The 12363-nt window shown below is 60.7% G+C and overlaps 1 protein-coding gene across 1 annotated transcript; it reads left to right on the plus strand.

Annotated features, from left to right (window-relative positions):
* Positions 1 to 4281: 4281 nt before the first annotated feature.
* Positions 4282 to 11363, plus strand: SHISA7 (shisa family member 7). Its single transcript, XM_069551982.1, has 5 exons — positions 4282 to 5161; positions 6759 to 6913; positions 8326 to 8391; positions 8772 to 8960; positions 10640 to 11363. Exons 1-5 carry the CDS (start codon positions 4365 to 4367, stop codon positions 11281 to 11283), a joined length of 1851 nt encoding a protein of 616 aa, XP_069408083.1. The 5' UTR covers positions 4282 to 4364; the 3' UTR covers positions 11284 to 11363.
* Positions 11364 to 12363: the final 1000 nt, after the last annotated feature.

Genomic DNA, 12363 nt, shown 5'->3' on the forward strand with positions numbered 1-12363 from the left:
CGGTCTCTATCTCTGGGTCTCCATCTCTCTCTCTGGATGTCTCTCTCTCTGGGTCCCCGTCTGCCTCTCCCTGGGTCTCTGTCCCTCTCTCTGGATGTCTCTCTCTCTCCGGGTCTTGGTCTCTGTCTCTGGGTCTCCATCTCTCTTTCTGGATGTCTCTCTCTGGGTCCCCGTCTCTCTCTCTGGGTCCCCGTCTCCCTCTCCCTGAGTCTCTGTCCCTCTCCCTGAGTCTCTGTGTCTCCCTCTCTCTGGGTCGTTACCCCTCCCTCTCTCTAACCCTCTGCCCTCACCCCAAGACCCTCTCCCCGTCCTCCGGCATCCTGTTCTCACTCTCTGCTCCCAGGCATCTCACAAGGCAGTCCTTGCCCCCCCAGCCTAGCTGACAGGGTCAGGAGAGGGGTGGGGGTGCGGTGTGGGGCGCAGTGCTGGCAGGGCAGCAGGGGGAAGATGGGGTTCTCCAGGAGCACAGGGACCCTGTCTCACACTGGCTCCCCGAGCTCTGTGCCCACATCTGTTTTCTCTCAGGTCCTGGACTAGGATCCTGGGTTCTGGCCCTGAGCTGCTGGCTGTGCCCGGGGCGGGGAGGGAGAAGACGGCTTGGGGGAGGAGGAGGATCGTGCCTTCCTGCGTGTGTGTGTGTGTGTGTGTGTGTGTGTGTGTGTGTGTGTGTGTGTCGGGGAGGGGGTGCTGTCTGGGCGTGTCTGACGGAGGGTCACATGCTTGCTTCCAGACGCTCCGCCACGGGGTTTGCACTGGCCTGTGTACCCACAAGGCTGCCCGTCTGGCTGGGATACAAGCGTCCACGGTCTACGGGCGGTGGGCAGCGTGTCCAGGTGCAGCTGGCTGGGGTGGGCCTCTGGCCACACTCTGGAGCTCTGTGTGGTCCCAGGGTGTCGCTCTGGAGCTGTGTGTGGTCCCAGGGTGTCGTGGTGTCTGAGACTGTCTGACTGTTGGGTGCTGTGGGCGGGAATGCCCAGAGACGCAGGGCTGTGTGTCCACAGGGAGCTGTCCTGCACGTGTGTTGGGAGAAGGCTCGGGCGTGCTGCCAGGACGACCCTGGGTGTCCTTGCGTGCTGTGTCCTGTGTCGCTGCATACACAAGCTCTGTTGTGCATCCGTGCAGAGTTCTATGAGGCCGAGGAAGGCCGGTCCTCTGTATCCACGCATCTGGCCCAGTGTCTGCAGGGATAGGTGCTGCAGGGCAAGAGGTGGGACGCAGGGGCCCCTGCTGACAGAGGGGCCACGTGTGTGTGTTGGTGTGTGTGTTGCTGGACCTGAGGGGGTGTATGCCCCGCTCCTCCTGCCCAACTCCCCGGAGCTGTCAATGACCAGGAGCTGGAATTTCCCTGGGAATGCGCCTGTGTGTGGAGTTGGAGGGGACCAGGGCGCTCTGGGCGCAGAGGGAGAAGTTCTGTGATGCAGCCCCGCCAGAGGCATGGCACAGCACAGGGACTGAGCCTGCACACTGCTAGCCCATGCGGGCAGATGGGACCAAGGCACCCCTTGGCCCTGTGCAGCCCCCCAGCATCTGGGACTTAGCAGGCAGATGGCACCCTCGCGTGTGTTTGGAAGGAGTGCCCCTTCCCACAGATGGATGCTGCCCCGCCAGCGTGCCTTGGGAAGGAGAGCCAGTCTCTCTGCCAGACACTCTTGTGCAGCGCACAACCTGCCCAACCATACGTGGCAGCCCTTGTATGAATGAAGAAGTCCACGTCGCCACGGGCACGTGTCGCTCTCAGAAGGGGTATCTTTGTAAGCATGAGGGCCTGCATTTCTCTGTGTGGGACAGGGGCATCCATGTTCTATGGGCGGTGGTGCCCTGAGTTCAAAGTCTAGCTGTGACACCATTTGAGGTATGTTGGTTGTTTTTCTGTTTCTTAACTGTAGTAAAATACATGTAACACAAAATTTAACCATCTCAAGTGTACAAGTCAATGGTATTTAATGATGTTGTGTGACTACCATCACTGTCTAGTTCCAGAACATTTTCATTACCCCCAAAGAAGGCCCTGCCCCCACTGAGCAGTCAGCTCTTCTTGCCACCTGCGCTCAGCCCCAGGCAACCACTTATCAGCTTCCGTCTGCATGGATGTGACTGTTGTGGACATTTCAGATCAACGGAATCATGGATATGTGACCTTTTGTGTCTGGCTTTTCTCTCTTAATGCCCTCGAGGTTCTTCAGGATGTAGAATCTATCAGTGCTCCGTCCCTTTTTGTGGCTGAGTATTATTCCACTGAATGGCTAGACCGCATTTTGTTTACCCATTCATCAACTGATGGGCACTTGGGTGGTCTTCCATCTGGGGCTGTTGTAAACCATGCTGCTAAGGACATTTATGTTTTCGACTCTTTGGGACTGATACCTAGGAGGAGAACTCCTGGGTCATGTGGTAACTCTAATTTTTTTTTGGCCACATCCTGCTGCATGCAGGATCTTAGTTCCCAACCAGGGACAGAACCTGTGACTCCTGCAGTGGGAGCAGAGTCTCAACCACTGGCCCATCAGTGAAGTCCCTACATGTTTAACTCTTGAGGAGCTGCCGCAGTGCTTTCCCGAGTGTGGGCCAAGGCACTTCTTAGATGACTGTGACACACCAAGTGGGGGCGTCCAGAAGGCAGTGAGCGGGGAGTGCAGGACAGGGGCCAGAGCAGAGCTGAGAGGGAAGGTTGGGGCCCCATGGAAACGCGGGTGGCGCCGCAGCCTCCCACCGCCCTCTCAGCATCCCAGTCCCCAGCAGCCTTTGATAATGCTGTGGTCCCAAGATACACGTGTGCTCAGTGGGGAGGAAGAAAGGGTAAAAATAACAGCGGACAGACGTCTATTAAACACGTCCCCCCACCCACCCTCACTCCCACCTCCTCCCGCTGCTTTATTTCTTCATGGCCTCCTTCATAATTTCTTAGCGTTTCTTCATGATAGTTTTCAGCGTGCAGCCCATTGATGCGTGTCTGTGTGCTGGCTCTGTCTGCGTGCCAGAATGCCAGCCCCATAAAGACAGAGGCGGAACCCTGCGGTTCGCCCACCACTGCACCCCCAGCCTCAGTAAACACTGCCCCAGGAACCGCCTGCCGGCCTGCTGCTGCAAACACAGCGAGGCCAACCTGTCCGTCTGGCCCCTCTCACCCTGTGTCCCCTCCGGGGAGTGTAGTGCCTGCACTGGCCAGGCGCTGCTCGAGCCCTCTGAGTGTGCGCTCAGTTGCATCTCTCTGCGACCCCATGGACTGCAGCCCGCCAGGCTCCTCTGTCGAGGCAGTTCTCCAGGCAAGAATACTGGGGTGGGTTCGTCCTTCCAACCACCCAGTGATAGCCACCCTTACCCCCAGTTTCCAGATGGGGAAACTGAGGCACGTGAGGACTTAGGTGTGTCCAGTGCCAGGCACCTGGCACACGGTGGGGCTGGGAGATGAACCACTGCTACTCTGACTTGCCAGCCGTGCAAGGAGACACTTCAGAGCTGAAATTGTAAGATTGTGTGTGTGTGTGTGTGTGTGTGTGTGTGTGTGAGGGGTAAGGGTGGGGGGTGGGGCAGAGAGAGAAGGGAGACAGAGGCTCAAGACCCCTTGACTATCAGACCTAAATAAAGGGGAAAAAATAAGCCTTGGGAGAACTGAAGACCACAGGGCTGTAAGCCAGCAGTTCTAACTGAGGGTAAATGTGCCCCCAGGGGGACACTGGGCAATGCCTGGAGGCACCCTATGTTGCCCCCATGCGGTGGGGGGTGTGAACCCTCCTGCACCCAGCAGCTGCTGCTACCCCACGTGCAGGGACAGCCGCTACAAAGTGCACTCCGCCCCCGGGCAGTAGTGTAGGGCGGTCCCTCCCCGCCGCCTCCTGGTCTAAACTCAGATTCTCAACTCGGCTCTCTCTCTCCTCCCGTCTACTCTCCTCTCCCTCCTCCCCGTCTCCCCTCCTCTCTCTCCTCCCCGTCTCCCCACCCCACCCCACCCCACCGTGCCCCCTTCATTGCCGCCCTCGGTCCCGCTGACGCTGACCCTGCCCGCCTCCGCCCTGGCTCGCTGGCTCCCCTCGGCCTCTGCCTCCGCCCTCTCCCTCACCTGCCTCCTCGGTTTCTTCTCCCTCCATTCCATCTCTCCTCTGGTTTTTCTCCGTCCCTCTTATTTCTTCACACCCCTGTCCACTTTCCCTCTCTTGCCTCCCCACTCATCTCTCTCTGACCCTTTCTCTGCCCGTGATCGTTGCTGTTCCCCTTCCGCGGCATCGGGACATTCTTCTGTGGCTCGCGCATCACCAACCACTGCCCCCTGGGCCTGGCCAACCCCGGGCCCATGCACGGACCCCCCTTTTCCGGGCTCCTGCTCGCCCCCTCCCCGTGCTTCTGTCTTCCCTTGGGCTGCCTTCCTCATGCTTTCCCGCCACCATCTCCACATTTCTGCACCTCTGGCGCCTTTCTTCCGTGCACCGTTCCAGCCTCGGTTCTCCCCCCAGCCTGGCTGCCCCGGCCGTGCTCCTGCGCGCCCCATGCCGGCCCTCCTGCTCCTCGGGACCCTCCTGTTCCTGGCCTCGACTACCGGCCAGGCTGGGGCGCGTCCGTCCAACGCCACGAGCGCCGAGCCCCCGGGTCCGCTGCCCGCCCTGCTGGCGCACCTGCGGCGCCTGACCGGGGCGCTGACGGGCGGCGGGGGTGCAGCGGGCGCGGGGGCCAACGGCACCAGAGCCAGCACCCCGAGCTCGGCGGGCGCGGCTGCACGCGCGCCCCCTCCGGCCGAGCTGTGCCACGGCTACTACGACGTCATGGGCCAGTACGACGCCACCTTCAACTGCAGCACCGGCTCCTACCGCTTCTGCTGCGGCACCTGCCACTACCGCTTCTGCTGCGAACACCGCCACATGCGCCTGGCGCAGGCCTCCTGCTCCAACTACGACACGCCGCGCTGGGCCACCACGCCGCCGCCGCTGGCCGGGGGCGCCGGGGGCGCCGGGGGCGCGGGCGGGGGGCCTGGGCCCGGCCAGGCCGGCTGGCTGGAAGGGGGCCGGGCGGGGGGCGCTGGGGGGCGTGGGGGCGAGGGCCCAGGGGGCAGCACGGCCTACGTGGTGTGCGGGGTCATCAGCTTCGCCCTGGCCGTGGGCGTCGGCGCCAAAGTGGCCTTCAGCAAGGCGTCCCGTGCGCCCAGGGCGCCCAGGGAGATCAACGTGCCCAGGTGTGTGCACTCCGGGGCCGGGGGGCGGGGGGTGCTGGGGGCTGGACTTGGGCGGCGGGGGCGGGGCCAGATGGAGTGAGGGGGGTGGGCCCGCATGGCCAAAGGCTGAGGCAGCGGAAGCCTTGAGGAGACGGGCGGGTCTGAGAATACAGGTGACTGGAGTGACAGGCTAGGGAGGGACGAGGTTGGCTCAGGCCTTCATTCAGCAAATATTTCTTGAGCGCTTTCTGTGAGCCAGGAGCTGGGGCACAGCGGTGAACAAGACAAAATCCCTGCACTGACGAGTGAACCTGGCTTCTAATCCCAGGTCAGCTGCCTGCGGGCTGTGTGGCCCAGGGAAAGTTGCTTAACCTCTCTGTGCCTGTTCCCTGTGTCTGTACAGTGGGGCTAATCATTGTTCCCCACCCATTCGGACAGCAATGAAGATTAACTGGGTTGATTCATGTCCAGTCCTGGCACATGGTAAGCCTTCAATAAATGCTGGCTACCGTTATCATTAAGATAGTAAGCAAGCAGTGTTAGTTGCTCAGCCGTGTCCAACTTTGGGACCCCATGGACCATAGCCCACCAGGTTCCTCGGTCCATGGGATTCTCCAGGCAAGAATATCGGAGTGGGTTGCCATTTCCTTCTCCAGGGGGTCTTCCCCACCCAGGGATCGAGTCTAGTCTCCTGCACTGCAGGCAGACTCTCTGCCCTCCGAGCCACCAGGGAAGCCCTGCACTTGGGCAGTATGCTTTCAGATGCTAATGACTGCTGCGAAGAAACGCAGTGTGACGCGCTGTGAGTGGGAGGGGAGGTGCTGTTTTACATGAAGGGGTCAGGAAAGACCTCTCTGAGCAGAGACCTGGAGGACAAGAGAGAACCAAGCAGGTATCTATGGAAAGGGCACTCCAGGCAGAGGAGGCCGTAAGCGCAAAGGCCCTGGGGTGGCGTGTTGGAAGGACTGTGAAGAGGCCCACGACACTGGAGCGCAGTGGGTGAGGAGGGGGTGGACAGAAACAGGCGGAGGTGGGTTCACCCTAAGTGCGTGGGGGGGGGGGGCACTGGAGTGTCCTGAGCTCCGTGTGCGGCCACCTGAGCCCTGGGCTGTGCATGTGAACTTAGCCGCAAGGAACAAGGGCAGAAACGGGCAGGGCAGGGGGGTCCATGGCGAGAAGGAGGCTGCTAGCCGCAGAGGTGGCGACAAATGGTTGGGATATATTTTGGAGAGCGAATCCAGGGGATTACTAAGGGCCATGGAGGAAAGACAGAGAAGAGTCTAGGGTGAATCTAAGGTTTTAGCGCCGTGGGGACGGCAGCAAAAGAAACAGGGGTAAGGTCCCAGGTTCGGGGTGGCGCAGAGCCACAGAGAGGACGCTGTGGAAGGGACCACACAAGGGGTAGGGTCCAGATGAATTGGGAAAGTGAGTCGGAGGGACCCTGAGGCAGGCGGAGCTCAGACTGACGCTAGCAAGGGGCGTGGCCAAAGGCGAGAAGTCGAGCCGAACTAAGACACCCGCAAAGGTGAGAAGGGGAGGAGAAAGAGGCCTGCGCCCTCCCTCTCTCCATCCCTACCCGCAGCCCCCAGGCCACTGACCATCCCTCTGCCCCTTCCAGGGCTCTGGTGGACATTCTGAGACATCAGGCGGGGCCCGGGGCCCGCCCGGACCGGGCACGAAGCAGCTCCCTTACCCCAGGTGTCGGAGGCCCAGACAGCATGCCGCCGAGGACGCCCAAGAACCTCTACAACCCGGTGAAGCCGTCCAATCTCGGTGAGCAGAGGCGGGGCTGAGGAGGCCCTCGGCCCCGCCCCATCACGTGGCCCCGCCTCCCACCGCCCCGGAATCTGCCTTCCCCGCACAGTCCGGGCTGAGCCCTGTTCCGGACACTGCTCCGGCCGCTGCAGTGAGTCCGCCCCCCTCCCTGCCCTTCCGTGGGCACCCTAGGTGGGTACCGTGGGCGCGTCGACGGCTTCTCAAGCCACTGCGCTTGAGAAACTCATGTCAGACCACCCAGCAGCTGGTGACACACAAGGACGCAGGTAGCCATTGAGTTAGAATGTCTGGAGCTAGACGCCTGGTTAGAATCCTAGTTCTACCACTGTGGCCTGGGGCGACCGGCTTCAGTTCTCTGGGCCTCAGTTTCCTCATCCATAAAATGAGCATCAGAGGAGGGGTCGCCTCCCATCACCGCTCTTCTTACGGGGCGTGGCCAGAGCGTCGGCAGAGAGGTCCAGGCGGCTGGAGAGGGTCAGAGGGTCTCGTCTGGGGAGGCAGAGGAGGCGCCCTCAGAAAGAGATCTCGGGGCAGTGGCCAGGGGACGGAGGGGAGTTTCTTGGGCAGGGGGAGCTCAGCTTGTGAGGCGCCCAGAGCTGAGTCTGGGGAGAGGGTGGGCAGGCACCGGGCTGAGCTGAGTAGCTCTGTGTCCTGAGGGCAATGGCAAGCCAGGGAGGAGTTTAGAGCAGGAGAGGAGCAGAGAGCCGAGTGGGCAGGACTATGTCTCTGGGACCCGTATGCAGGGAATGAAATGAGAGGAGGAAGGCTCCGGAGGAGGCTGGGAGGCGGGTCCAGGCAGTAAAGTACGCGGATTGATCTGAGGTCAGGAACGCAGGAGAAAAGAGGGCTTTGAATACTAGCGATGAAGAAGAGACATTTGACCTGGATCTGGAGGGATGAGCAGGAAGGAGGTCTTCAGGCAAAGAAGGGGAGGAAGGGGTTCAACGCGCGGAAAACAGCGGAACAGCACGTGCAGAGGCCCTGTGGCAGAGCTGAGCTGGCCCGCTGGGCATCAGAGGGGAGCAGGGCTTGAGGGGAGGGTGAGAGATGAGGCTGAGGGCAGGTCGGAAGGCCTCAGAGGCCGCCCCCAGCTTAGACTATGTCCCATCGGTGATGGTGAGACCGGCGGAGGGTTTCGTGCAGCAGAGGGGGTGTGTGTGGGTGTGTGTGGGTGTGTGTGTGTGTGTGTGGGTGTGTGTGTGTGTGTGTGTGTGTGTAGCGCCGTGGCAGGCTGGTCTTGGAGCTGGGCGGAAGGCTGCTGTGACGATCCAGGAGGGAGAAGGAAGTCAGGGCAAAGACTGCAGAGCTGGGGACCAGGAAGGCGCGAGCAGGAAGCCCTGCGCACGGACCAGGACGGGGTGCCCGCTGGCCGCCGGCAACGGCAGTGACGCCCCTCTTGGTCCCCACAGATAACCTGCACCACAACTACCTGCACCTCAGCGTCAGCAGCCCCAAACACCGCGCTGCCACTCTGGGTATGCACCCGGGCGGCAGGGCTCCTTCCCTCCCCACCTGGCACTAAGTCGGAGCCAGGCGCCCCGGTAGGACGGGGGATGCCGTGGGAGCCTGTCCTCACGGACCAGCCGGATAACCCCGAAGCGGTCCGCGGGAAGCGGCCTGCAGTGCGCCCTCCTGCCTGGGGTGGGGCACACAGGATGCGCCGGCTGCGCCTCCTGCTCCTTCCCCAGCAAGGAGCCCCCGAGGGGGCGTGGTGGGGTGAGCACAGGGAGCTTGGCCTGCTGCAGCTTTGAGGGCTGGAACCCCCAGGCTGCTGAAGTTCCAAGGGGGCAGGGGCGGGACCGCGGGGTCCGAGGGAGCAGGGCCGGACTGACCACGGCCGTGCCCTCTGCCCCAGACTGGCCTGGACTGACCCCGGCCGTGCCCCCTGCCCCAGACTGGCGGGCCGTCCCGCCACCCAGCCCCTCCTTGCGCTACTCCACGCTGTCCTGCTCGCGGTCCTTCCACAACCTCTCACATCTTCCCCCGTCCTACGAGGCTGCCGTGAAATCGGAGCTCAACCGCTACTCCTCTCTCAAGAGGCTCGGTGAGTCCCGGGAGGGAGGCTGCTTGGGTGGCGGGGCAGGGGCAGGGCCTGGGTTCAGGACCCTGGACAGTGGCTCGAGCGTTTGCTCAAGCTCTCGATTACCCGATTACCCGTTTAGGGTTCTTTTTTTTTTTTCTCCAAGGGCTTCCAGAAAGACCCAAGGTCATTCTGCATCGCAATTAACCACTTAGGGTGCTTTTCATAAATGCAAATCCATGGTCCTCTCCACAAGATCTATTGCATTCATCAGGACTTGTATTTGCAATTAATAGAAACACAATTTAAAGAAAAAAAAAGGTAACTATGCTGAAACACAACTTAGAAAAGAAAGGCAATTACGCTGGCTTGATAAGGCAAATTCTGTGTGCCACAAACTTCAGGTGTGGCTGAACCCAGGTGCTCAAGAGCTGGCACCAAGATTCTATCTCTCTCAGCTCTGCTGAACAGTGGGCTGGCTTCGTTTTCAGACAGAATCTCCCCCTGTGATGGCAAAGACTGCCCTGAGAATCTTCAGGGCAGTTCTTACCAGAAGAGTGTCTCCAAGTGATTGCAGCAAAATTCCCAAACCTGAACCCCACTGGCCAAGAAAGGGTCAGGAGCTTGTCCCAGATCCAGTCACCGTGACTCTTGATTGGACATTCCTGGTCGTGGAGGAGGCGCCACACATTTTAAACAGATTCATGGTCAGAAAGGGTTTTTATACTGTGTCTCATGAAACCCACGTACACTGGCAATTTTTAAGTTACAGCAAAGTTTTGAAACTTGCTATTGTGGACATTTTCAAAGAGGTTCAAGAGCAGAGAAACGACAAAATGAACCCCTAGGTTCCTATCACCCAGCGTTAACATTTTCTTGCTCCCTCCTTCCCCCACCCCATCTTTTGGTGGATTATTTCAAAACAAATCCCAGACACTATGTCACTTCAACCACTGATATTTCAATAACACACACAGCTGAAACAAAAATTGTATGCACGGCACTCACCCTTATTCTCTCGATGGGCTTCCCTGGGGGCTCAGGCAGTAAAGTGTCTGCCTGCAGTGCAGGAGACCCGGGTTCAACCCCTGGGTTGGGAAGATCCCCTGGAGAAGGAAATGGCAACCCACTCCAGTACTCTTGCCTGGAAAATCCCATGGACTGAGCAGCCTGGTGGGCCACAGTCCATGAGGTCGTAAAGAGTCGGACATGACTGAGCGACTTCACTTTCTTTCACTTTTTTCTTATTGTGGGAAACTTTCTAATAATTTTCTATCCTATTTCATTTTGTAAAATACTGTCTCTACCCACAACATTGACTTTACAATCCATGAATGGGTCGAATCGAAAAATACTTTCTACAGTATGAAAGAGAAGGAAGTTTCCTCAAAAAGCAAGAGCTAGGTTCTACGCCCAAAAGAAAGGATATTCCCAAGCGATTTAAAAAACAATCCCCCCTCCTCATCTACCGTGCCAGGACCACAAGCTGGGCCTGGGAACATGCATTCTTCTAGCTTGACTGTTCCCACTGGTTAAAACCGTGCCCCTGCCCAGGCTAATGCCCAGGAAGTTCCAGTGATGTCTGGAGCTCCCTGGGGGTGGGAGCCCAGTGCAAGGAGAGGCAGAGGGATGGCCCAGGGAGGCAGGCAGCTTCTGGGCCGGCTAGGGGCCCAGCTCTATGGTTTCCCCCGCTTCTCCCGCAGCCGAGAAGGACCTGGACGAGGCCTACCTGAAGCGCCGGCACATGGCGGAGGTGCCCCGCGGGACGCTGCCCCTGCATGCGCTGCGGCGACCCGGCACGGGGGGCGGCTACCGCATGGAAGGCTGGGGCGGCCCCGAGGAGCTGGGCCTGGCCCCCGCGCCCCACCCTCGGCGCGTCATGTCCCAGGAGCACCTGCTGGGCGACGGGGGCCGGTCGCGCTACGAGTTCACGCTGCCGCGCGCGCGCCTCGTGTCCCAGGAGCATCTGCTTCTGTCGTCGCCCGAGGCCCTGCGCCAGAGCCGCGAGCGCCTCCTGTCGCCCCCGCGCAGCCCCGCGCTGCCCCCCGAGCCCACTGCGCGCACCAGCCTGGCCGCCTCCCACTCCAACCTGTTGCTGGGGCCCGGGGGCCCCCCCACGCCGCTGCATGGCCTGCCGCCGCCGCCCGGCCTGCACGCGCACCACCACCACGCCCTGCACGGCTCGCCGCAGCCAGCTTGGATGTCAGACGCCGGTGGGGGTGGGGGCACGCTGGCCCGCAGGCCGCCCTTCCAGCGCCAGGGCACGCTGGAGCAGCTGCAGTTCATCCCCGGCCATCACCTGCCCCAACACCTCCGCACGGCCAGCAAGAACGAGGTGACTGTCTGAGTGTCCGAGGCCGGGCTGGGGGCTGGGGCGCTGTGGCCTGCGGCCCCCATCCCAGCCTGCACCCCCTGCCACACCCGGCTGGCAGGCCTGGAATCCAGACCTGCGGGGGCCAGGAGGGCTACCTCCAAGGACATGGCTTTGGACGAAACACTCACGAAAGAAAAAGTTTCCTTCTGCAATGTCGTGGCAGATAAGATCCTCATCCTGACACAGTCTGAAGCAGGGCCTCCTTCCCATGACGTCATCACAGAGGAAGAGGCCTGTATGTGAGGTCATCAGTAGCAAAAAAGTCTGTGTTCATCACAGGGACAAACCCTGCTTCCCATGAGGTCATCGCAGAGGAACAGGCCCACTACAGTCATTGCTGGAGGCCGTGTCTGCTCCACAGTGTCATCACGAAGACCCTCCAGTGACGTCGTAAGAGGAGCAATGCCTTGTCCCATGACATCGTCCCGAGAGACAAGGAGCCCTCCTGTGACGTCACTACACAGATAAGTCTCACCCTCTGATGTTGTCTCTGGCACCAAAGGCCTCTGTGGACCTCATCATCACCAGGAAAATATTTTCTTCCAAAGAAGATGCCTCTGTCTATGAAGCCGTGCCTGCAGACAAAGCCATCTTCCCGGGACGCGCCACAGGGAAAAAAGCCTCGCATCCTCACGAGACACAAGGCCTCCTTTCTAGGACGTCGCCACGGGGGCTCTGCTTCCTTCCTGTGACACCATCGCCAGAGGAGCTGGCTTGCCCTGTGATGTCATCCCCGAAGACGGGCAGCCCGCTCGGGACTTCTCCGGGGTGAGGCCCTTCTGCACCACAGCACCAGACTCTGCCTGCGCAGAGATTATGTCCCCGTGAGACACGTCCACTGCGATGGCCCAGCATCCACAAGGTGGGCCGCCCAGAGCCCACAACTAACCTGGGGGCTGCCAAGGAAGGGATCGGTCCTGAGATGCTACCCCGGGTGTCATTGCTGGGGCGGCTTCCCTGTGGGGAAGCTGCGGCCAGAGGTGACAGCCCGCCCCTGGGGCCCCGGAGCTGTGACGTCACCACCGGAGACACTGCCTGCTCTGGAAGGCCATT

Source organism: Ovis canadensis, chromosome 14 (assembly GCF_042477335.2).
Source record: "Ovis canadensis isolate MfBH-ARS-UI-01 breed Bighorn chromosome 14, ARS-UI_OviCan_v2, whole genome shotgun sequence".
NCBI lineage: Eukaryota > Metazoa > Chordata > Mammalia > Artiodactyla > Bovidae > Ovis > Ovis canadensis.

Bases quoted from the DNA above. Each gene is read 5' to 3' on its own strand.
- SHISA7 (XM_069551982.1), top strand. From the start codon at position 4,365: ATGCTTTCCCGCCACCATCTCCACATTTCTGCACCTCTGGCGCCTTTC. The intron at 6,914-8,325 runs GTGAGCAGAGGC...TGGTCCCCACAG, and splicing joins GGTGAAGCCGTCCAATCTCG to ATAACCTGCACCACAACTAC. The intron at 8,961-10,639 runs GTGAGTCCCGGG...CTTCTCCCGCAG, and splicing joins CTCCTCTCTCAAGAGGCTCG to CCGAGAAGGACCTGGACGAG.